The sequence below is a fragment of the Haemorhous mexicanus genome, chromosome 5, assembly GCF_027477595.1.
Source record: "Haemorhous mexicanus isolate bHaeMex1 chromosome 5, bHaeMex1.pri, whole genome shotgun sequence".
NCBI lineage: Eukaryota > Metazoa > Chordata > Aves > Passeriformes > Fringillidae > Haemorhous > Haemorhous mexicanus.
This window is the reverse complement of record NC_082345.1, coordinates 71686958-71710166: the sequence shown is the minus strand read 5'-3', so window position 1 is coordinate 71710166 and position 23209 is coordinate 71686958. Positions and strand designations below refer to the sequence as shown.

The 23209-nt window shown below is 48.4% G+C and overlaps 1 protein-coding gene across 4 annotated transcripts in view; it reads left to right on the top strand.

The window, feature by feature from the left end:
* Window positions 1-22888, top strand: part of GATA3 (GATA binding protein 3) — a 28785-nt gene extending 5897 nt beyond the window's left edge. Inside the window, exons 1-6 of one of the 4 annotated variants that reach the window (XM_059847533.1) lie at window positions 2164-2539; window positions 3187-3773; window positions 6498-7034; window positions 9929-10071; window positions 15451-15576; window positions 21411-22888. In XM_059847533.1, the coding sequence (XP_059703516.1) occupies window positions 3533-3773; window positions 6498-7034; window positions 9929-10071; window positions 15451-15576; window positions 21411-21695 (1332 nt within the window). In that variant the 5' untranslated portion in view covers window positions 2164-2539; window positions 3187-3532 and the 3' untranslated portion in view covers window positions 21696-22888. The other 3 variants (XM_059847530.1, XM_059847532.1, XM_059847531.1) reach the window with 3 other exon arrangements.
* The last annotated feature ends 321 nt before the right edge of the window (window positions 22889-23209 follow it).

Sequence of the window (23209 nt, the reverse complement as noted above, 5' to 3'; positions counted from 1 at the left end):
AAAATGCTCAGAGTTGGGGAGGGGGTGGCGGGAAGAGGAAAATTTGTTCTCCTGAACGCTGCTCCCCTCTTCACCGTCCTCCTCCTCTCCAAGGAATCCCCCACTCCCGGAGGAGGAGGGGTGGGCAGGAGACCACCCTGGTGCTGGGGGGCCCCGGCCCGCACACTCCGGAATCCCGGAAAGTGCGTCAGGACAGACAGACAGACAGACAGACAGACAGACAGACCGACCGCGCCGTTCTCCCCTCCGCTTCCTCCTTCTAGTGCTCCCCAATTCCTGGAGTACGGAAAGGAGGGGAAATAAAATCCCTGCAGGCAAAGCGACTCCTGTGATGGGACAGAGGAAACACGAGCTTTCCCGAGCGGGTTAAATCCCCCGGCTCGGGGAGGGCCATGAGCATCCCCCGCTCTCCCCCTTCCCCCTGGTGGGCTGCAGGGAGCGCTTCCCACTGCCCCGGGCTCCGCGCTCGGCCCGGGCGGCGTCGGCGGGGCTGGAGAGCCCGGGGGAGCACCGAGCCTGTCCCCAGGCACTTCGGGGTGGGGGCGACCTGCCACCCCTTCCCGGCTCGTCCATGCTAACGCGCGGCTGGTTCGCGGCTCTTATACCAGCCCTGGCCGGTTTCTTTAAAAAAAAAAAAAAAAAAAAAAATTTATATATATATGTATATATATATATATATATATGTGCATGCCACATCTTTCACGTGTGAAACCTCTGTCCCCACGCCCAACGGCGATGGGCTGCACCGGGGGCTGAAACTCGGGCTTAAAACGGGCGTCTTCGAGGATCCGATCCATCCATCCATCCATCCATCCATCCATCCATCCATCCATCCATCCATCCATCCATCCGTCCATCCCTCCGACGAGCGGCTTGGCTCCGCTGGCCGTCGAGGAGCGGAACCGGCTCCCGGCCGCAGGTTGAGTCCAGCCCGGCCCCGCTGACCGGAGGCGGCCCCGGAGCTGCGGAGCCTCGGGATTTAACGGGACCACCGGTGTAAAAACTCCGGGGAGCCGCTTTCTCCCGCACCGGGGCTGACGCGCTCTGCCCGGCGTGCGGAGCACGCAGTGAGTGACTCGTTCTAGTGCTTTTAAAAAAATTTAATATTATCCTTTTTTTTTCCCTCTCCCATCATTCTATCCTATCCTCTTTCTTTCTTTCTTTCTTTCTTTCTTTCTTTCTTTCTTTCTTTCTTTCTTTCTTTCTTTCTTTCTTTCTTTCTTTCTTTCTTTCTTTCTTTCTTTCTTTCTTTCTTTCTTTCTTTCGTTCTTTCGTTCTTTCGTTCTTTCTTTCGTTCTCTCTTTCTCTCTTTCCTCTCATTCTCTTATTCTCTTTCTCTTCCCTTCCTCCCTTTTTCCCCCCTCTTTCCTTTCTCTCCACACCTTTTGTCTCTCTCTCTCTCCCCACCCTCTGTCCCTGGTTCTCCCTTTCCCCCTGCGCTGTCCCTGTCCCCGCTGTCCCGCTGTCCCCCCGTCCCTCGGTCTGTCCCGGTCCCGGTCCGTTCCCGCCGGGATGACCCCGGGGTGCCGCTAGGGGATGCCCTGGCTCAACGCAGCGCCCGCCACTGCCGCCGGCCCGCGGACCCGCAGCCAATCAGAGCAGCCGGGGGCCGGCGGGGCGCGGGCTCGCAGCCAATCAGCGCAGCCAGAGGCCGGCGCCCCAGTTCCTGCTGGCCGCCCATTGGTCGAGCCGCTGGGGGGGCGGGGCCGGGCGCGGCGCCCGGGGGTCCCGTCGGTGCCGGCCCCTCCTGCCCGCCCGGGTCCCCAGAGGGGCAAGAAGGGGGGAAAAACCCCCTAAAACCCCCTAAACCCCCCGAGATCAAGTGTAAAAACTTGGCCGCTGCCGTGCGCTTGTATCCTTCAATACAACAATAATTAAATCCCTTCTGAGCCGCGCCCCTGGAGGAGGAAGCTTTATTCCAGCGGGAAGCCCACCGGTCCCGCACCTGCCCGCACATCCCTGCTCCCGGGGGGCTCCCAGCCCTCTGGCATCCCCCGGGATGTCCGCCCGAGAAGCCAACCCGTCCCCTCCACGCATCATTTCTCCGGGCTGGCCGCTCTCAGAGTTCCTAGGACAGCGGGAAAACTTAATTTCCCCCTTAAAAAAAAAAAAAAAAAAGTAGAAAAATTTCAAAAATAAATTAAAAGAAAAAAGGGTGTGTGGAGGGGACGTGGAGAGAAGTTTGTTGCCGGGGGGTTCCCGCGGGGGCAGCGCGGGGGCGGCCGGAGCGCCCGGCCGGTCCCCTCCTCAGGCTCCGCCTCCCCCGGGCTTATGACACTGGAACCTCCTTAAGTTGCGTCTCGCCACAGCTGTCTGTAAGCACTGAGCCGGCTGGCGCCATCCTGCTCCTTTCAGAAAGAATGCCTTCCCTGTAAAAAAAAAAAAAAAAAAAAAAAGAAAAAGATAAAAAAAAAAAGGGAGAGGGAGAGAGAGAGGAGGAAAAAAGTAGGGAAAAACATAGTGCGAGGGAGCACAATCTGATCTGATCAAGCACTTTCAGCTTCATCCCTCCTGGGTCACATACTGCTTCTCCACCAAGGTTTGTGCGGAATTTCTTGAGCAACTTGTCGCTTTTTGAATTTTTCTTTTTACTCCCTCTCCCCACCCTCCTTTTCTCCGCGCTCCTTCCTTTTTCCCCCACTCTCTTCTCCCATGGCTTTACCCCTTCCCTCCCTTCTCTTTTCCCCCCGTTCCCCCCTTTCTCGGTGGCATAATAATTAATGAGCAATCAAAGTGACTCTGGGCTGCGCAGCAGCGAATGGCACAAGTTCTCACCGGCTTAAGCCACTGGAGCTTCTCATGTGCAAATGGAACAAATAAAAAAATAAACAAACAACCGCGACGACAAAAAAAAAAAAAAAAAAAAAACCAAAGAAAAAAGAAAAGCCAAAAAAAAAAAAACCCCAAACCCAAGGAAAAGTAAGAGCTGGGCGGTAGGAACGCGGTGGGAGCTGCTGGGCTCCGCTCCGAGCCGGGAGAGAGCGAAAGAGAAAGAGGCGCTGGGAGAGGTGGGTCCAGGGCAGAGCAGGCGCTTCCCAGGGATGGCTGCCGAGGGATGGGATGGGTTTGCTCCTGCCTAAAAAGTCAGGTGCTAAAGTTCAGAACTTCTCAAGTACGTTTCTCTCCCTGCCTCTCCCTCTCGCTCTCTCTCTCTCTGCTCCTTCCCTTTCCTCTTTCTCGTTACAGGTGATCAAAGAAGAGAAACATCTGCAACAGAGCGGAAGAAACGAGGGGATCTCGCTTCGTAGAGAAATTTTTCCCCCGAGATTTTTTTTTTGTTTTCCTTTTTTTCTCCCTTTTATTTTATTATTCCCCCTTTTTTTTTTTTTTTTTTTTGGAATCGATCGTTTATCACCATACCCCCAACTCTCCCTCCGCTTTAAACCAAACCTAACCAGAAACATCCCCAAACCCGCCGAGCACTTTTTCCCCGCCCTGCACAACTCCGGCAGCGTCTCCCGCTCCGATCTCAAGAAGCCCTCCGCGCCTTGCTGAGGAGGAGGAGGAGGAGGAGGAAGAGCAGCGGCAGAAGATGGAGGTCTCCACGGACCAGCCGCGGTGGGTGAGCCACCACCACCCGGCCGTGCTCAATGGGCAGCACCCGGACTCGCATCACCCCTCGCTTGGCCATACCTACATGGACCCCACGCAGTATCCTCTCGCCGAGGAAGTGGATGTACTTTTTAATATCGACGGACAAGGCAACCCCGTCCCGCCGTATTACGGCAACTCCGTGAGAGCCACGGTGCAGCGGTACCCCACGGCCCACCACGGTGAGTGTCCGTCTGTCCCCCGCTCCCACGGCCGCCCCCGGTCGGTCCTGCCCCGGGGCCGGGGGCTCCCGCTGCCCCGAGCCCCCCGCTGGTGTCGGGCAGACCCTGTCCTGCCGGCGGGGAAGCTACGTCACGGGTGGATTTTGGGGTTGGCTTATTGGAAATAAATAAAAATTCAGGCTTCCTTCCTTTCTTTCTTTCTTTCACTTTCTTTTTTTTTTTTAATTTATTTTCTTTCTTTCTTTCTTTCTTTCTTTCTTTCTTTCTTTCTTTCTTTCTTTCTTTCTTTCCTTCTTTCCTTCTTTCCTTCTTTCTTTCCTTCTTTCCTTCTTTCTTTCCTTCTTTCTTTCCTTCTTTCCTTCTTTCTTTCTTTCTTTCTTTTTCTTTCTTTCATTCTTTCCTCCCTTCTTTCCTTCTTTCTCTCTCTCTCTCTTTCTTTCTCTGTTTTATCCTCTCTTTTTATCTCACGTCCCTCTTCCCTCTCTCTCTCCTTTCCCTCTTGCTCGCCTTCCTTCTATTTCTTTCTTTTTCATCTTCCTCTTGATTTCTTCCTCTTGCCCCCTTCTCTTCCGCTTTGGTTTGTCCCCCCTCTCTTTAATTAGACTAACAGTTAGTGTTTTCATACTGTGTTTAGTTTTTGCACGATTAAGCTGCTCTGGGGAAGCAAAGCAAGCTGGAGAGCAGGGGTGTGAAAATGACCCCGCTGTCCTCACGCTTGGGCTGTTTAATTCGCACTTGGTGAGCTTGTTAGGCTTGGGACAAAAGTTTTGCTCACATACCCGGGGCAGCACCATGGAGTGGGTTTAAAATAAGAAAGAAACTAAAAAATAAAAGATATAGCCCGTGGTGTAATTAGGTATCAGACCTGGTGTGTTGTCCTGAGGGTCCTGCAGGAAGGTAATGATCTGCAATGTGAATCTTGTTCCTGGGTCACAGCTCTCAGAAAGGAGGTGAAATACCTGGGGCCGGTGGGGCCCAGGTCCACGGAGGGATGAGTACTTTGGAGCCATCTTTTATGAAGAAGTGGAGAGGTTCAGTATTTATAGCTGGAGTTTACCTGGATGGCTTAAAAAATAAGGAAAGAAATACTAAAAGGAAAAAAAGGAGGGAATGGAACAGAGGGTGGTTTGTGAAGCCGGACAGTGATGTCTGTCATGGCAAAATCTGAATCCCCGAGGTTTGCAGTGGAAATAACCCCAAAATCATGGAGAAAATGGGATGAGCGGAGTGGAGATGGAGCCGAGCGGGTTCAGGAGGCTGCTCCCAGCCCTCAGCAACTTGTTGAGTGTGAGCCTGCATTAGGCTCCGCTCAGTAACTGCATTGTTCTGCTATTAGTCCCTTTAAAACAATTAGTTTTAAGGATCAGCAGCCTTTGTCCTTTCTTTTCTTCCCTTTTCATTTCTTTTTTTTTCCCAATATATCAGCAGAAAGTGGAAATGCGGTCTCTCTGATCTAGCCTGAATATTATTTACTATGCTACTTCCTGGAGAAGATAATGAATCTTGACCCTTTCTATTCGTATAACCCACCTTCCCTTCCTTTTGAGCAGCGACTTTCAGTATTGTTCACGAGTGCCTGGTATGGTGAAAACCAGTTTGGAGCTTTTCTAGACACACGGGAGCTCCCCATGCAAACACATGTGTCCACCCTGTAACTATCTGTGGCTCTGTACATCCGTGTTTGCATCTCTCCTTCTGTATGTTCAGCAGCCTCTATACACATATCGCAATGCCTACAGAGGTTGAGGATCTCTGGGTGTCAGAGACTTCCCAGGGCTTTATCATCAGACACAAACTTGCTCCCTTCCAATTGAATAACTGTGTTTTCCATCTTACAGCCATTCGCTCAAGTTGCTGTGGATTTGGATAGATTCAATTCTTAGGATGGATTTTTCTATTTGTTTAGCAAGGGCCGAAAGTAATTTAAAATATTAGGTACAAGCCCTTAGGAACACTTAAAACCAAAGGGGAAAAGATTTGACTGCAGAAATCTAGTGGATTTTTTTTTTTTCCACACAAAGTCCAGGTCTGTATTTTAAAAGACAAGTGTAATGTTCCTTGTCACAAAAAGGGTATGGAGCGTTTCTTTTGAGGCAGCTGGTACCCTCTGCATGTGCCATATCATCACGAAAAAGCCCTCTAACATTTCTGTGCTGTCTCGTGGAAGAAGAAAAGACAAACGGAGTGGTTTGCAAAGTTTATCAGCCCTGTTGCAAAGGTCGTTATCATGTCTGTGGGCATTTTCTGGTCTTCTTCGTTTGACCAGAGAATTCACAGGATTTATATTTCACTGCTCTGATCGGAAAATCATTTTCCAGCTAAGGAAAAAAAAATATTTCTGCAGTCGGGACTTGGCAATTTCAAGCAGGATCTTTGCTTCAAAGTCTTCGTGGGATTGCCTGGAAAACGGAGAGAGTGAAGCAGAGCTCTCCAAATCCCGTGTCACAGGGCTAGCGCCCTGCTTGGAGGGTCCCGACCCCAAAACCCGTTCCTCAATAGGACCGGAGCTGCTACTCCGTGCTCTTGTAGCTTTTAAAATTTAATTTTTAATGAGGAACCGGGTTTCTCGTCAGATGTAATTTTCCTTGCTCCCCTCGCATGCTGAGCTCTTTGGGAAGGACGAGGGGTGGTGGTGGGGGAAGCACGTCCCGGGACCCCCACGGGGAGCTTTGCCAGGGTGGCAGAGGGATGTGACCGACGTGTCTCCGTGTTTTCTCCGAGCAGGGAGCCAGGTGTGCCGCCCCCCGCTGCTGCACGGCTCGCTGCCCTGGCTGGACGGGAGCAAGGCGCTGAGCAGCCACCACAGCGCTTCCCCCTGGAACCTCAGCCCCTTCTCCAAGACTTCCATCCATCACAGCTCACCGGGACCCCTTTCCGTCTACCCACCCGCCTCCTCTTCCACTTTATCCGCCGGCCACTCCAGCCCGCACCTTTTCACCTTCCCGCCGACCCCTCCTAAAGATGTGTCCCCGGATCCGTCCATCTCCACCCCTGGCTCCACCGGCTCCACCCGGCAGGACGAGAAGGAATGCATCAAATACCAGGTGTCCCTGGCCGATACCATGAAGCTGGAGTCCTCTCACTCTCGGAGCAGCATGGCCTCTTTAGGAGGAGCCACCTCCTCCGCTCATCATCCCATCACTACCTACCCACCGTATGTCCCAGAATATGGCTCTGGACTTTTTCCCCCCAGTAGCCTCTTAGGAGGATCGCCAACCGGCTTTGGGTGTAAATCGCGACCAAAAGCACGGTCAAGCACAGGTAGGGCTTTTGGCTTCTTCATCCCCGTTGCTCGGGAGAGGAAGCTGAGGGGGGGGAAAGTGGGGGGCGAAGGGCTGGGGCTGATCCCTCGCTCCCTCCCGCACGCAGGGACATGTGCTCAAGCATCCGTGTAATGAGCAGCAGGGGCTGAAGCCCTCGTGGGGGACGCACACACGACGCTTCACCTTCGCCACAGGTTGCTCTGCTTGGTTTATAACCAAATTCCCCCTCGTCCAACCCTGGCTGGGGATAGAACCAGGCCCAGGAACCCAAACCACCCACCCGGTGCCGCGGGGCTCCAGTCCCGGGGGCGACCTGGCCCCCCCAGCGCCCACGGTGCGCTCAGCTGCGGCGCCCGGGGAGGAAGCGAAACCGAGGGAACCGCAGCATTAGTGATCTCTCTGTATTTTAATAATGGTGCTAAATCCCGGCCAACTTCCCCCGCCCGCCCTCCGCCTCGCTCTTCCCAGGGCCTCTTCCCATGCGGCGCCCGGGGATGCGGGGAGGGTTTTCCCCGGGGCGGTGCGGAGAGTTCGCCCACGCAGCCCCCATCCCCAGCCAGCTCCGTGCCAGGGGGTTTGGATCACCCACAAGGACAGTCCCCAGAAGTGTCCCCCTGGCCGCCTTTCCCGGGGCAGCTGGAGGGCCCCAGCTCTGAGCGCTCCCCGCGGGATGGGCTGCGAGGGAGCTCCGGCTCCCGACGGCCGAACGAGCCGGGCTTGGACGTCTGTGTGCACGGAGGGGTGGGAGTGAGCCCAGGGGAGTGTGTTTGTGTGCAGAGGAAAGGGCGATTAGTCAAAACTCTTTTTCCCCCTTTTATTTTTTTTTTCTTCTCTATTTTGTTTTTCCGAGGAGGCTGCTGCGGGGTTGCCTGGCATGAATGAGATCAGTTTTCAGGGTTTTTCCAGGGTGACATTTACTCTGTCTGTCTGAGCAGGGACTGTCTCTATTTAGCTGATATGTTTGAGCTAATCCAATTATTTTCAGACTGCTGCACGCGACAGTTGCATTGTTTATCCAGCGCCAGGAACTTTAATAGAGTCCGGATGCGGTTAGAGTGACAAAAAAACCCAGACCTGTATGTTTTGTACATGAAAGCAGGAGAGAGAGAGAGAGATGGGGTGAAACAAAAGAGAGGGACAGAGACTCAAACAGCCCGGGATCGGCTGCCCCGTTTAACCGGAGGGGAACAAAACGACCTGGGTATTAACGGGACCGGCTCCCTGCCTGGCCCCAGTACGGACCGGGTGCTATGTCCGGGGTAGGGACCGGTTTATTGTCGCCCCGGGAGGTGCTGAGCATCCCCCGGCCTCCCCGGCGCCCGCCGAGCCGCAGCTCCCGCCGGGGCACCCACCGGCTGCGCGGTATTTTCAAACCGTCTCAGCCCCCCCCTCCACCCTCCCCTCTTGTTTTCCTTTTGCCACTTTCTGTTACTTTACCTTCTAGAAAGACATCTGCGGTTCGTGATAAACCAACCCCAGCAGCAACACCTATTTTTTTTTTTTCTTTCTCTCTCTTTATTTTTTTTTTCCCCTTTAGAAGTTGATCTTAGCAAGCTAGGACCTCTCAGACAAAGAGGGTTAGAGCTGGAGGAAAAGGAGGAAGGGGGTGATTTTGCAGGATAAAAGAGGGAGAAGCGGCTGCAAATGTATTTTTTTTGTTGTTGTAGTTGCTGGGGAGGTGTGAGAGAAGAGGGGTTCAGTGCGAAGGCTCTGGAAAAACGGTTGCCGTTTGTGGTTAGGGCACGGATGCCTCTTGCTCGAAGGCAGCACGGGCTGGGGCAGCGGGGAGCCGGCGCTGTGCTGAGCTGGCTCTGCTCTGCTCTGCCCGGCTGAGGTCTGCCACTGCTCTCAGGTGGGCCACCACTGACGTTAGGTACAAAAAAACTTCCCCCACTAAAACAAAGTCGCAACAACAAACCCCTCAACCCTCTGAAAGTAGCTGAGAGGCAGGGGCTGCACCCTCCCAGTTCCCTCCTCCAAGCTGGGGACTGGTGAGCTGGGCGAGATATCCCGCTGCAATAGCCAGGGAGAGGATAAAGAGGTGCCCAAAAAGAAGGAGAAGAAGGAGGGAAAGAACTGACGAGGGAGGCTTGGGGCTGTTTGCTATCCCAGATAGCCAGGATGGACCATCAGGCTCCAGATGTGGTGGGGAAACCAGAAGGGCTTCTGAAAGTTTTGGATGGTGGAAGCTTAATTTCCAATTAATCAATAGCAGATATTGTCAGAGTTGTTATGCATTGGAGCTGGGGAGATGTTTTGGAGGTTATCTGTGATTATTTTGAGGGTCCTCGATGTGGTTTGACCTGAGGCCAGAGGAAGAGCCCTCCAGGCTCATGGATGCCCCTGGGAGCTGGAAGAGTGCTCAAGGAGTGACACTGGGGTCCTCATACGCAACAGAAAGGGGGTCATGGACTTAAATTCTGTATCCATCACTTTGGGTGTAGAGGACTGGAGGCTTCTTACAAAACCTGCCAAGGTTTTTCTGGTGCCTATGGAAATGTGGGGTCTCCAGAGTTGTAGAAGCCCTTAATCCAGAGGTGAGGGGAAATTGTCAGCCTCCCCCACTCCCCCAAAGAGACCATGAGCCACCACGGTGTTCAGGTTGTCATTGTCACCATCCCTCTTCCCCGCTGCCTGGACACAGGCCTGATGCTGCCTGTGGAGTAGTGCTGGGGAGGGGAACAGGGTCAGAGCCCACCAGACTGTGCCAGGGACATAGTTCAGTCATGGACCATTTTTTGGAAATCCTGAGCTTTGGGGGCACTGGCAGGGTCTGGCATGGCTGGCTGTCTGGGGAGGTTGTGGGTATTTTTTTGGGGAGGGGGAGCTTTTCCCAGGCCCTTTTATCTCTGCTTTCCCTAAGTGAACCATGTGCTCTCTTGTTTCCAGAAGGCAGGGAGTGTGTAAATTGCGGGGCTACCTCAACCCCTCTGTGGAGAAGGGACGGCACTGGGCACTATTTGTGTAACGCCTGTGGACTCTACCACAAAATGAACGGGCAGAACCGGCCCCTGATCAAACCCAAGAGAAGACTGGTGAGTCTCCTTCTATTTTCTTCTTTTTTTTTTTTTTTGCAGCTTTTGCTTCCTATCTGCAGCTCAGGATGGACAGGGAACCTCAGCCAGCTCCCACTGGTCCCACTGTGTCTGAGGGCTGGGAGGGAGGGATGCTTGGAGAGGTGGTCCCAGCTGCTGTGGGCCTCAGTTGTCTGATCCTCTTGCAAACTGCAAAACAGGTTTAAAAATCAAGATTCAGGACTTCTTGCAAACCAGAACGGAGTTTTCAACTCCACACGATGCTTCTGGATGGTGACCCAAGGACAGTGACATTTTCCAGGGCCTAAGGGCAGGATAATAATTTCCTAGTGACCAAAGAGATTATCAGGAATACAGGATTCCTCCTGGGCTCTCCAAACTTCTGCCCTCCACTTAATGTGTCTCTATCCCCCTGGCTGCTGGTGTTATGGAAAAGGGACCCAAACTGGATCCCTGGTGTCACTGGGGTGTCACTGGTCCTGCAAAGAGCTGGAACCATCCTGGTGCCACTGGTGTGGTCATTTATGTCTCTGCCATCTGGGTCTCAAATGGTGTCACAAGGACACAAGGCAGAGAGGATGGTGAGTGTGCAAAGCCAAGCGAGTGCCCAGGCTACAGAAGTTGGAGGAAGATGAAATGAGTGGGTAAATGTTTGAAATAATAGTTACAGGACTGGTGACTGTTCTAAGCCCAGGCAATACGTTACAGCATCCCCAGCGATCTGCTCATGCATTTCCCTGGAAGCCACAAAAAGGTCTGGAAGCTGTGGGCATGGCTAATAAATGTGTTAAAGTGTATTTGCAAATAATCAGGCAGACCACAAGGGGAAAAAATATATCAAGTGGGAGAAAAATTATGGTCCCTGCTTGGGAAGTTATTGAATGTTTCAAATCGAGGCACGTTTGGTTTTGTCAGGATTAAATATGTGGAAGGGCTCCTGGGGGCTGCTCAAAATGTGGAGGAAAGGTGGCTCTTGCCTCTCTGTGGAATTTCTGAGCTGATGGATGGATCTGGCCAGTTTGGTGAGGCTTGTGCCTGGCATGGCCAGACCCTACAGGCAGGACAGGGCTGGTTCATTCGTGTTCCCCTTGAAGGTGCTCACAGCTCTTAGGTCGGGATCAGCTTCCTCACCTGTGAGACACCCATAAAATTGTATCATCTTTGCTCCCTCTGGCTCTGGGAAGCATTTGCAGGGTACATTCCCAGGAAGGGCTATGCTCTGAGGGGCACCAGCAATAACTCTGTCTGGCCGTGTGAGTTTTGGGGAAGATGTGGGTTTGCTCCTCTACCCCGCCAAACTTCCTGAGTGTGAAACCTCTCCGTGCCCTCCTGTACGGGCTTTTCCCGTATAGGAAAAGGTTTGTCTCTCTCATCTTTCATAGCCTTGTTAGAAAAGAGGAAAAGCTTTCTAGGGAGGGAAGTACAGGCTGGAATTTTGATTTTTTTGGGCAGCTCTCTTGTTCTCTTCTCCTCCACACCCCCAGCCCTTCTGTCTTAAACACACAGCCCTCGTTTTTTTTTTTTTTTTTTTTTTCCTCGTTCTCTCTCTATGTGTAAAGTTAACTTCCTAGGAAAAAGCTGCCGGATATCTGAGCCCTGGAGATAACTCCTAAACAACAGCTCCGTTTCCCCAGTCCAAACACACAGGAGCTTGAGCATATCCAAACAAGCCGAGGGGGAGGCAGAATAGGAAAGAGGCTGGAAAGAGGGGGAGAGCTTTCAAAAAGTGTCTGATGGAACCACGAAAGAATGTCCCGAGTCACCCTGAGCCCGGCACATGTAAAATGAACTATATAAATAAATACATAGTAAAAGGTCATTCTTGGGGGAAAAAAAAAAGAAAAAAAGGGAGGAAGAAAGAAAAGAAGTAAAGAGAGACCTTGTCTTGCATTATCGCTCCAATCTTTGGGCATTTTAGTTAAAGTTACAAAAAGTTCCCCTTCTTTAAATGCGGCCTTTGCTAAATGTGAAATTTGATTTTCCTACTTCCCCTCTCCCCCATCCCCCACCTCCAGCACTACCTGGGAAAAAGAAAAAAAAAAGAGAAACATCCCTAATGCTGTTTGCACCTATATTTATTTCCCTTGCTAAGCTTTGAAAAAAAAAAATTAGTCAGAAGGCATCAGAGCTGGGCTTGCATTTGCACCTTCTGTGCCTGGATGTGGACGTGCATGTAGCTGTGGATCTCTCCTTCTGTGAAGACAGGCGGGCTGAGCAAGGCTGTGAAGGGAGGCTCAGGGTGGGGATCCAGCTCCTTCCCTCTGCCACAAGGTTCCTGAGTGACCTCGGGCGGGTTTCATCGGCTCTGATCACAGCTGCACTGAAACTAATGATAGGATTTGATGGGTGGGAGAGAGGAGGCACAGAAATTCTTAGATGCTGAGAACCCAGCCCAAGCCTTGTTAAATTCAATGGGCGTCTTTGTGAGGTTGTCCTTTAGGTGACAGGGACGAAGTCTTGCTGCCTGAGGGGGCCCAGACAGCTCTGCTTCATCATGAGAGGGAAGGTGGAAGACCTGGAGATGGTCTCAGGGGATCAAGAACAGGCAGGTGGTACCACACCATCACTGCCTAAAAAGTGTTCAGCCCTCCTGGAGGCCATTCCTGTCCCTGTCACAGGCAGTGGCAGCCCTATTGCTGCTGAGATAAACTCTTCCTTTGGTTTTTCTCCCATTCCCTGCCCATGCAGATGCAGAGCTCTCCGTTTCCATGTCAAGCCAAGCTGGTTTTGGAAGGATTACAGCCAATTTCTCAGCAGGCCCATGCACATGAAATCTTATTTTAGGAAAATGATGCTTGGAGCTTTGTGGGTAAATGCAGACACTGAAAATGCCCCTTAATTAAGCATCTTTATTAGTACTTGGTTCCACCAGCCTCCTCAATTTCACCTTTTCATCACTGCTAGCGCTTCTGAAGTTGTGCCTTTGCTCACCAGCAGCTGTGCCATGGGCTGTGGTCCTGTAGATGATATGGGGCAGCTAATTAGTCATCCCATTACTGCCATGGCCAGGGCCCTAGTCGTTGATGAGCGTCAGTGGATGCCATTGCTGGGAGCTTTACAATAACGTTATTATTCATTGTTTCCTGCCCGCTGCCTGTGTCTCCGGTAGAAGTTGGTACAGCATAAAAGGTGCAGCCTGGGACCGAAAGAGCTCAAAATACTCAGCTAATGATGCTGAATTTTTTGCAAGTGAAACACAGTAGTTAGAAATAGTTTAAGAGAAGACAGTAGATGTTGTGATTTATTTGCTTATTTAATGTCAGAATTTGTTTGAAGGCGGTGAGGTGGTGACCAGGCGCGTCTTTTGAACGCACTTGCTGTAAGAGAAATTACGGCGAACGCTGTGTAGAAACCCCAGATATCTTCAAAGGGGATGTTTCCCCTGTGTGGGCTGAGCCAAATATCACTGGTTTTTAGAAATTTCCTTAGGCTTGATTTTTGGGTCTGATATAGGCAAAGCTGCCACCAAGAGACTCAATCCAGCCTCGTGCCCCTCCAAGCCACACGCGCCGAGTGTCAGGAGTCGGGGGACAGAGAGCTGCGGACTCTTCTCCAGCTCTTTAGTGAGAACCTGGCTTTGCAAGCTGTTGTCTCCTTGCAGCTTTTGGAACACATTCATTATTTCATTATTCTGGTGATTTTGAAGGCAGCCCAGTTGGGTCCATGGCGTGGTCAGGAGGTGTGCGTGCAACACACACCTCTGCTTTTCATGGTGGGATGTTTCATCTTCTCTGCTGGCCCTGGGATTTTCCAAGTCCCATGTGCTGTCCCCAACTCCTGCTTGTCACCAGCACAGAGAAGTCAGCTAAAGGCCTCCTTGGGACTGGCTTGGTTCAGAGTGGTTTATGGTCAGGCAAAATGGAACGATCCCTATGGGCAGCCTGAGAGAGCCACTTGCTGTCGGATCAGCCACTTTGTGATGCTTCCTAGTGCTCATGGGCATTGTCTTATTTATTTTTTAGGCAGTCCTTTTTGTCTAATTAAAAGAATAAAAAAATCCTCCCCTATCTAAAGCAAAACCAACCCGTCCTCTCTCCACCTACGCCGCATTCAATTATGATTAAAATTGCAACATGACCTAACAAGAGTTGGTATTAACGCTAAGGCTGTGCCAGTGTCCATGTTTGCATTTTGGGTTTGTTGTACAGTATCCAAAGATGTGGTATTTTCTTTTTTTTTTTTTTTTTTTTGAATGTTGGATGTGCTACAGTGTGCGGCTGTGTGGGGTGAGGGGTAAATTTGAAACAGTAAGAGCACAAAAGAGAGCATTAAAGGCTCAGTTCTGCAAGGTGCCAAGCATTGCTATGATCTGGCAAATCGCTTAAGCACATGTTTTAACTTTAAGCACATGAGCAGTTCCATTGAAAGCAACGCATCGGGATGAAATCAGAGCTCTGGGACCATGTCATATTGATGAAGAATAGATAGGATGGGGATCTAAAGGTCTTTTTTTTTTAGGAGCTGTAGGCATTTGCACACAGGCAAGCGCACATACGCGCTCACACAGCAGTCTGAAAGCTCCTGTTCCTCCTTCAGAGGCAGAAGCACATTTTGCTTGCTAAAGTTGCAGTTTTTAAATGATAAGTACGAATCCATGCATGTGAAAGAAGAGCGACTTTACTAAATTTGACTTTGCTATTATCACAGCTGACAAAAAAAGCTTCTGTATACACTTTGCCACGTAGATATTTTCTCTTGTTCCTACCCCTTTATGAAATGGTAAATTCTTCTTTCAGGCTTGTTACCAATCCTTAAATAAACATGAAGGTTCGGGCTGAGAAAAGGGTGTAATTAAAAAGTTGGGATTCTCGCTCCTTGCCACGGTGTTATTTCCGATCTGGAGCCTCTCTCCTTTGAAGCTGAGCTGAGTTTACGGGACTGGGCTGTGCTTGCGGTCGGGCCCGGCGAGCAGCTGCCCACCCTGGTCTCACCTGGCGCTCGCTGGAGCCGGAGTGACTCACGCCCTTGACTCCAGCAATTGTCAGTTCAGGCCCTGACTGCAGAATTAGACCCCTGGGGGGTCTGGGAGAATTAAGATGGAAAGACAGGTTGGCATTTAAATAACATTTTCCCCTCTGGAATGGGCTGCGCCAGCGCTGCTAATTTTGATGAGTTCTATCAGAGGTTTAGCACTCACTTTTAGGATGCCCTTTGGCACCTGATTCAGTTCACATATAATTTGGGATTAAAGTACCTTGGGGATTTTTTTTCACAATTATTATTTGTTCTCACAAGTCAGTTTCTGGAGGCCTCTGCTGATGTGCGTCAGTCTTGCAGGGTTGATGTTTTCTTTCTCAGAAATTTTGCTGATTGCATTTTTTTTTTTTTTAACACGGGTGTTTTTCTCTTCCTCTCCTTCTCTTTCCCTCCTTCCCTCAGTCTGCAGCCAGGAGGGCGGGCACGTCCTGTGCAAACTGTCAGACCACCACTACCACCCTGTGGAGGAGAAATGCCAACGGCGATCCCGTCTGTAATGCCTGTGGGCTCTACTACAAGCTGCACAATGTAAGTGTGACTGTAATACTCAAAAATGGGGCCTCAGCTTTGGTGCTCAATGATCCAAACTCTTCCTTAACTTGAGGATTTCCAGTCTCGGGTGTTGCCGAGACCTCTGTTATCCCTTTGGGGACCTTGGGGTTTGGAGCGATGAGTCGTCAGCCTCTCAAACGTAGCCTATCCTACTTGGGGAGGTATAAAACAAGGCTGTCCATGGGTAATGTTAGAGCTTTTCCTTGCCTGAGCCAAGAAAGGAGGGGTAGGTCAACACAGAGAGACGTTATCTGCTGCTGATTGGGCTCAGAGAGTTGGAAAAGACAACGCACTGTCCTGCAAGCCGACAGCCCTCCTATGTGTATCTTGGTTCCTCCAGCAAATACAAACTCTGGAAAAAAAGAAATACGTGCCAGAAACCATTTTGATCATTCTTGGGTTTGTGGCTGCCTTTGTCCTGTCCCCAAAGATGATTTATTTAGGCACTATGTTTGTGCTGGTTGATGTAAACGAGTCCCAAACCAAAAAAGGACTTGATTTAGCTAGCGGGTTGCAGAGTCTGCTCAACCTGTGATGTGAATTTCAAAGCATCTGTCATGGAAGGGAAGGAGAAATGAAATGAAATGAAATGTAATGGCTGGCAGATTTAATCTAATATCTCCATGCAAAGCCAGCTTGCAGGAACCAGTGATATGTGCCCCAGGGAAAGAGCTAAAGGGACCTGAAAAGTCTTCTACTGAATAATACTGCTAATAAAGGAGACTTAAGGCTACTCCTGCTTCTCTCATTCCACTTGTGGCATTAGAATAATTATTATGTCAAAAGAAGGAAAAGACTTCAAATTTCTCTGCTTTGATACATATATTTTTTCCACTAGTGGTTGATTGCTTTGTGTTTGGTTTGGAAATCTGGGGCTATGTTTTGCCCTTATGTCCACCCATGGAAACACATCAAAGTCATATTGGGTTTCATGGGGCCTCCAACCCTTGTGGTATCTCAGTCCCTTCCATTTGTTACTTCAAACTGTTTGGTTTCTTAGGATGAGTAAACAAGTTTGGATTAAGTAGGGAAAAAAAACCCTAGCAAACAACCAGGCTAATTTTTTACCTGTTTCATGGGAGGCATCTCTCGGAAAAATGGAAAATGTGTTTACCTTTAGTGGGCAGGTGTCTCAGCATGCTTTGAGTCTGATGTAGCAAGAAAAGCTTGTCATCAAACTCTCAGTGTGATCACTGCAAACACACTGGGTTGGACACAGAGTGAAAACTCTCAGAATATCACGAGAAAATATTCTGTTTGCTGTTTCCTTGGCAAGAAGGGATCAAGGTCAGCCAGCTTCACTGAGTAGGGGATCTATGCTTGTGCTCTGTTTCCATTTTGGCCTTGTAGCCACCAGTGGTAGGACTTAAATCAGGTAGTTTGGGAAACCTCTAAGGAGCTGCTCCTCCTGTAGCCAGCAAAGCCCTTTGAAGAAAATAGGCTCTTCTCAGTTAATGCTGGTGGATGCTTGTGTTTTAATGGGGTGACTTCTACCCTTGAAGACTGTGTAGTTCCTCCCCATGTCTGCAAAAGATGGCAAGATGATGAGTTACAAAGTGCCTGATTCCATTGTAGACAACTGACTGGAGAAATCTCCTCCTGAAGTGTTTAGAATGGTGTCTGAGTGCTGAGGTTCTCCAGAAATGTGCCTGCAAGAGCTTATCCTTTTCTTTTTTGCACAAACACTGCAAACCTAGTTGGCCTGAATTGACCTCTAGATCCAGTGTTTAGGGAAACGCCGATCCAGCTGTGAAATTTGTGACATGGGGCAGGCCTTGAGCACATTGGAACCATTTTCATATTCATTAAAAACACCAACAGCTGCTTAAAAGCTCAGCACAGCTACTTACCAAAGTCAAGTAGTATCTTGCCTTATGAGCAACACCATTAATGGATCCTGCTTAAATGAAACCCCCAGAGGACTGAGCTCCTGTGTGCAGCAAAATAACCAGGCAATGATACTAAAAAACAGCTATGAGTGGGTAGATCCTTTAAAAAAAATTTTCCTAAAGTACTTACCAAAGTATTTAGTAAATTATTTAGTATTAACTGAAGTATTTACCAAAGTATTTAGTTATGACTGTGGTGAGAAGTGTGGTCCTGCTCCCTGTGTGTATATTATCTTGTGATTTCCATCAGGAGAGGGGTCAGAAATAGAGAGGCTGATTGTAGCACGTCCCTCCCAAGCAGCTGTCAGCATGGATGTTGTGCCAGTGCCAGTGGAAGGTCTTTGGATGCTTGGAAGTCGACTTAACCCTGTTTTAGGCTAGACTTTAGCAAATTCCTCTCTGCTATTTTATCCACCCCCACTCCCCATTTTTTCTTTTCTTTAGGTTTAATGAAATTTTCTGGGACCTTAACATCATTAGGCTATTTTAATGGATTGATCTGCAGTTGAAACTTGCCCAGATTTTATGTCCACACTGGGAATGATTGCAGTGAAAAGGCAAATTTTTTTCCATGGTGTTAATTTTTTCATGGAGCTATAACAGTTTGTTTTACTGTTGATTCCCACAGCTTAAGCAAACCCATTTGTCAGTAGGATATAAGCAATAATCATAATAGTCTTGGGGTGCATTTAGTGAAGCTGTTGGCATTCCTCCCACTGACTTTAACAAGAGCTGGCTCCATTAACACCAGTATTAACAATGACTAATATTTCACATTGATACGCTGCCTTTCATCCCGTGGCATCCCAGAGTGCTTTCTAAGATACAGCCAGCCTGGAAGATTAACCCAACGTTGTAATGACTGTGTCTGAAGGATAAATCCACTTCAGTGACAGGACCTTATTGAGGTCAATGGCAAAATCCCATTGTCTTCAGTCAGAGCAAGATCAGGCCTAGAATGGTTAAGACTATGCCCTGGATTTGATCTGTTGAATATGAGGTTCTCATCCTTGTTATTTTAGTCCTTAGAAGTGGGATGAGCCTTCACACACTTCAGGGATGGGTGGGAGTGTACCTTTGCTGGAGGTGCACAGCAGGCTGGCCTGAGCCTGTAGAAGTCAGTGGTTTGCCATTATTCTTGGTAAAATTCATCAGAAAAGGCCCCTTTCACAATAACCTAGAGCAGGCCTATGTGTCCCGAGAGCAGAGCAGTCAGTATTTTGCATATGATAAAACAAAGAGCATAATTCCTGCCCATAATTAATTGGCTCCATCTGAAATTAATGAATTTCATATACATGCGTTGGGCTGGTTTAATTTTAATTTAGCATGTGTTTGTCATTTTTATCAGAATGAATTTTCACGGAGAAGGTCTTCCCTCCGGGTCTTTCATTTCTCTACCCCAGAAACAGAGATGGGTCCTTAGCTTTGATGTTTTGGGGACCACTTTTACCCTGCTGTGACTGGTCTTTGAAGTCACTGGAAAAAATTTCCACCTTGCTGCTTTGATTGTGCTGGTTCCTGACATTTATCTGAGACTTTACCTGTTTGGTTCTCAGGTTAGTTACCTGCTCAGAGTGTGAGACCATTTACACTGGGATGAGGTGGCCAGACAACAGCTTGCATGGCAGCTCTGACCCCAGCTCCAGGGCTGGCCATGGCTCTGTCACCCTCCTTGAGTTTCACATCAAATCATGGCCTGGGCCATCCTGTTCTTAGAGATTGAGTGCAATGGGAGAGATGTTGCTTTGGGGAAGTGTTCACTGTCCTGTGGGACATGACACCAGGCAAGGGTCAGGACCCTGTGCTTGTTCCAAGACCCAGAAGAGCCCCAGTCCCACCACCAGGCTTATGTCACTTTGTCACAACCAGCTGCCAAGCTTGAGACTTGGCTGCTTCAACTGGAAATTGGTTCTGGCTGCCCCTGAGCCTTTGTATCGTGATACAGATCCTGATTTGAAGCTGGTGGGGCAGGGGTTGTGTGTGCCTCTCCAAATCTGAGCTGGATTTGTCAGGGATTGGCACTTCCTGGCCTCCTCTGATGTTGCTGCCTGGTGGGGCTCACCTGGGACTTCTCCCTGGCTTTGAACCTGGGCAACATATCCCTGTTAAAAACAAAACAGGCCAGGCAAAGCTTTCCAATCCCAGTCTGGAGCAAAGGGCCATCCCTGTGTGTGCATCCCCATTCCCTCAGTGAGGACAGAAAGCCAGGGAAGAGGGTTATGTTGTGTTTGGAACCCACAATATTTTAAATTTTGCTTGTTGCTGATGCAGGGCTGTTGTTGGGCTGCTCATGGGCAGATTCTTCCTCCCTACCTTTAGCTGTTGGCAAGCAGGGCTGCTCTCTCCAGCTCCCTCTCCAGAGGCAGAGGAATCAGCCTTTTATTCACTCATTTTTAGGTGAGGTGAAGGCTCTTGTCACTGCTGGTGAAAAGAGGCTGGGGTCACAAGTTCAGACTGGAATGACAAACTCTGGGATGCTTAAACCAGAGATGAGACTGGCCCTTCCTCTCCCATAATTCCATCTTTGCATGTAACAGGGAGCTATTTTATCCTGGCCTGAAAAGGGACCAGCTATTTTATCCCCATGCTGTGAAAAGGGACCAGAAAGGGGCTGAGGAGCAACAAGTGAAACTTTGCTGTGATGTGGAAGGAGGGATTTCTTTGTTCCTTGTGCTGATTTAAGGTCTTATGGACAAAGAGTTGCTCAGGAAGTTTGCAGGGACATCTTTTAATGTCCTCTACAGTAGATCCTGGTGGACAGTGGATCCATTTTTTCTCCCTTTTGCAGAATGTGCTCACATTTATTATGAAAAATGGTTCAGCCTCAGGGTGATTTGCTGCCTTCTGCTACAGGTAAAATCCTGCAGAGGAGCCAGAGCAAGAGCCATTTACATTCTCAAACCCAGATTTTTAGTTTGTTTAGGGACACTGGAGGCATAAATCCCTTCCCAAGAGTGGTTTGTGGGAGTTTGATGTCACCTGTGCTAGTGCATGTTGTGATGCTGGCTCTCTATGCAGTATAGAATGACAAAATCATGGAATATTCTGAGTTGGAAGAGACCCACTAGAATCATCAAAGTCCAACCCCTGGCCATGCACAGGACAGCTTCAAGTAATAAGAATAATAAGAATTTCTTACAGGGTGTCCAAAAGATCTTTTGCTACCATTTCCTAACTCTGATGGAGGCATGGATGATAATTTCTGCTGTGTAGTTTCAGGAGGAGATTTTAATGTTTATTTTACCTACAGATACATTTGCATGAATGTAGAAAATGCTTTGCTGGTCAGTACAGATACCTGTTTTAGCCACCCTAAAAACCCCCTGCCTTTAGAAATAAAACCAGATTAGCTAAAGAAAACCAGAAAGCATGATCAGAGGAAAATCTTTGGAAAGAAGGAAAATAAGACAAAATCCTGTGCCTTTTGTGGAGAGTTGCCCAGCTTCCTAATGGAGCTGTGAAAGCCTGAGACCCCTCACAGCACTGAAATCCCAGCAGTTCTTGCTGCTAATGGTTTTAGATCAGACAGGAAGCCTCAGGGTGAGACGGTGTCTGTGGGGAATATTTCCAGGAGGTAATGATTGGTTTCATACCTAAACACAATGCAATTACCTAATGTGCAGATAGCTGAAATTTTTCAGCTGCTGTGAATTATTCGGGTATGTTTTGCTCCTGTGTGGCTCTGCCAGCAATTTTCTGTCGTCTTGTCTTCAGAAATTTCAACAGAGCTTGGGATTTCCTGGAGGAATCTGAATTTTGGGATGGAAATGGAGAGGTGGGGTAGCACATGGTGTGTACAGGGGAGGAGGGGAGCTGTCACCAGCTGGTCCTGCTGGGCTGGGGCATGGGGTACATGGATCCCATGGTGATTTGGGGAGAAGGGATGGAAGCACAAAAAAATAATTGATTTTTGTTTAGATTAACAGACCCCTGACTATGAAGAAAGAAGGAATTCAGACCAGAAACCGAAAGATGTCTAGCAAATCCAAAAAGTGCAAAAAGGTCCATGACAACCTCGAAGACTTTCCCAAGAGCAGCTCTTTTAACCCCGCAGCCCTCTCCAGACACATGTCCTCCATCAGCCACATTTCACCTTTCAGTCACTCCAGCCACATGCTGACCACACCGACACCGATGCATCCTCCATCCAGCCTCTCCTTTGGACCTCACCACCCCTCCAGTATGGTCACTGCCATGGGTTAGCAAGAGACTCCCCTGCTGAATGCTTACAGTCTCAAAATGAGATTTACTTTATATACTACTTGCATTTTTGCAGGCGTGTGGTTATGGGTCTGACGTCCCGAATCAAATGGGAGAGGGGAAAAAAAAAATAATTTAAAAAAAATTAAAACAAAAAAAAAAGGTTATTTGAAGGCATAAGAGAGAGAGAGAAAAAAATTAAAAATGCAGAAAAAAACTACAAAAAGCACAAAAAAGGAAAAAAAAAGAAAAAAAAGAAAAAAGTAAAAAAAAAAAGTTTTAAAAAAGTGATGTTTGCCACTTTTTAAAGGAACTCACTATGGCGTCTATGTATTCTTACCCACTGAATCTGGATACCATTTGTGAATAAGCCATTCAGAACTTGCATTCCCTATTGGACAGGATCTCTAGTGCTGTGAAAAAATAAAATAAAATAAAATAAAAAATGCTGAACATTGCATATAACTTATATTGTAAGAAATACTGTACATTTGAGGAAGACTTTATTGCATCTGAGGAGCTGTAAAGAAAAAGGCATGAAGGACTCCGAGAGAATTTTTTTAAAGGAAAAGAAAAAAAAAAAAGAAGATGGGAGGACAATTTAAAAAACAGAAGAACAAACAATGCAGACCAAGAGGAAACGCGGTCTTAAGAACAAATGGACCAACTGCCAGTCATGTCTTCTCCTTTTATTTTATTTTTATTTTGGTTTTTTTTTTCGGTTGGTTTTTATTTTGGTTTCCTTTTATTTCCTTTCCGGGGAGGGGGAGGGGGCTGGCTAGAACGGTTTTGATGATGCATTAACTAACTAACTAACTAAATACCTAAATAAATAAAACCTGTAGGGAGATCATTCATTTTGGGCCACGGGCCCTTTGCATAGGAAGTACCAATGGTGTCAGGCAATCAGTGTTAACATGCGGACATTGCCAACAAGGGGGTTTCAGATAGCCATTCTCCAGGTCTATATGCATTGTGAACAAGTTCCTGTAATTGTTGTTTGTATGTATAATTCAATGCACCAAAATAAGAAAGATGTAGATTTATTTCATCCTATTATACAGACTGAATGGTTGTACAAATTTATTTACTGCTAGTGATAAGACCTGCTCTTTTTTTTTTGTTTTGTTTTGTTTTCATATTTTTTCCTCTCTTTTTTTTTTTTTTGGAGAATAAACTAGATTAAATTCTGTTGACTTAACAGTGTTTTGTGCTTGGGGGTGGGGAAAGGAATATTTTTCTTTCTTAATTAATTTTTCTTAGCATTTGTTTGGATGGTATTTATGACATAGTGACCACGGGTACGGGAATGTCTGTCTCTGCGCTCATGCTGACAGCCAAAGCAATGTTTGCAGTGGCTTGATAAAAAAAAAAGATAAATCACAGAACAAAGGAAAAAAACCCTCAAAAATAAATGGACTGCATGTTAGTGTAACCCCACTGTCCAGTGTGTGCTCCCTGTCCCTTGACTCGCAGCCCAGCCGCTGCCCCTGCGTGATTTCGGGCTCCCAGGGGGG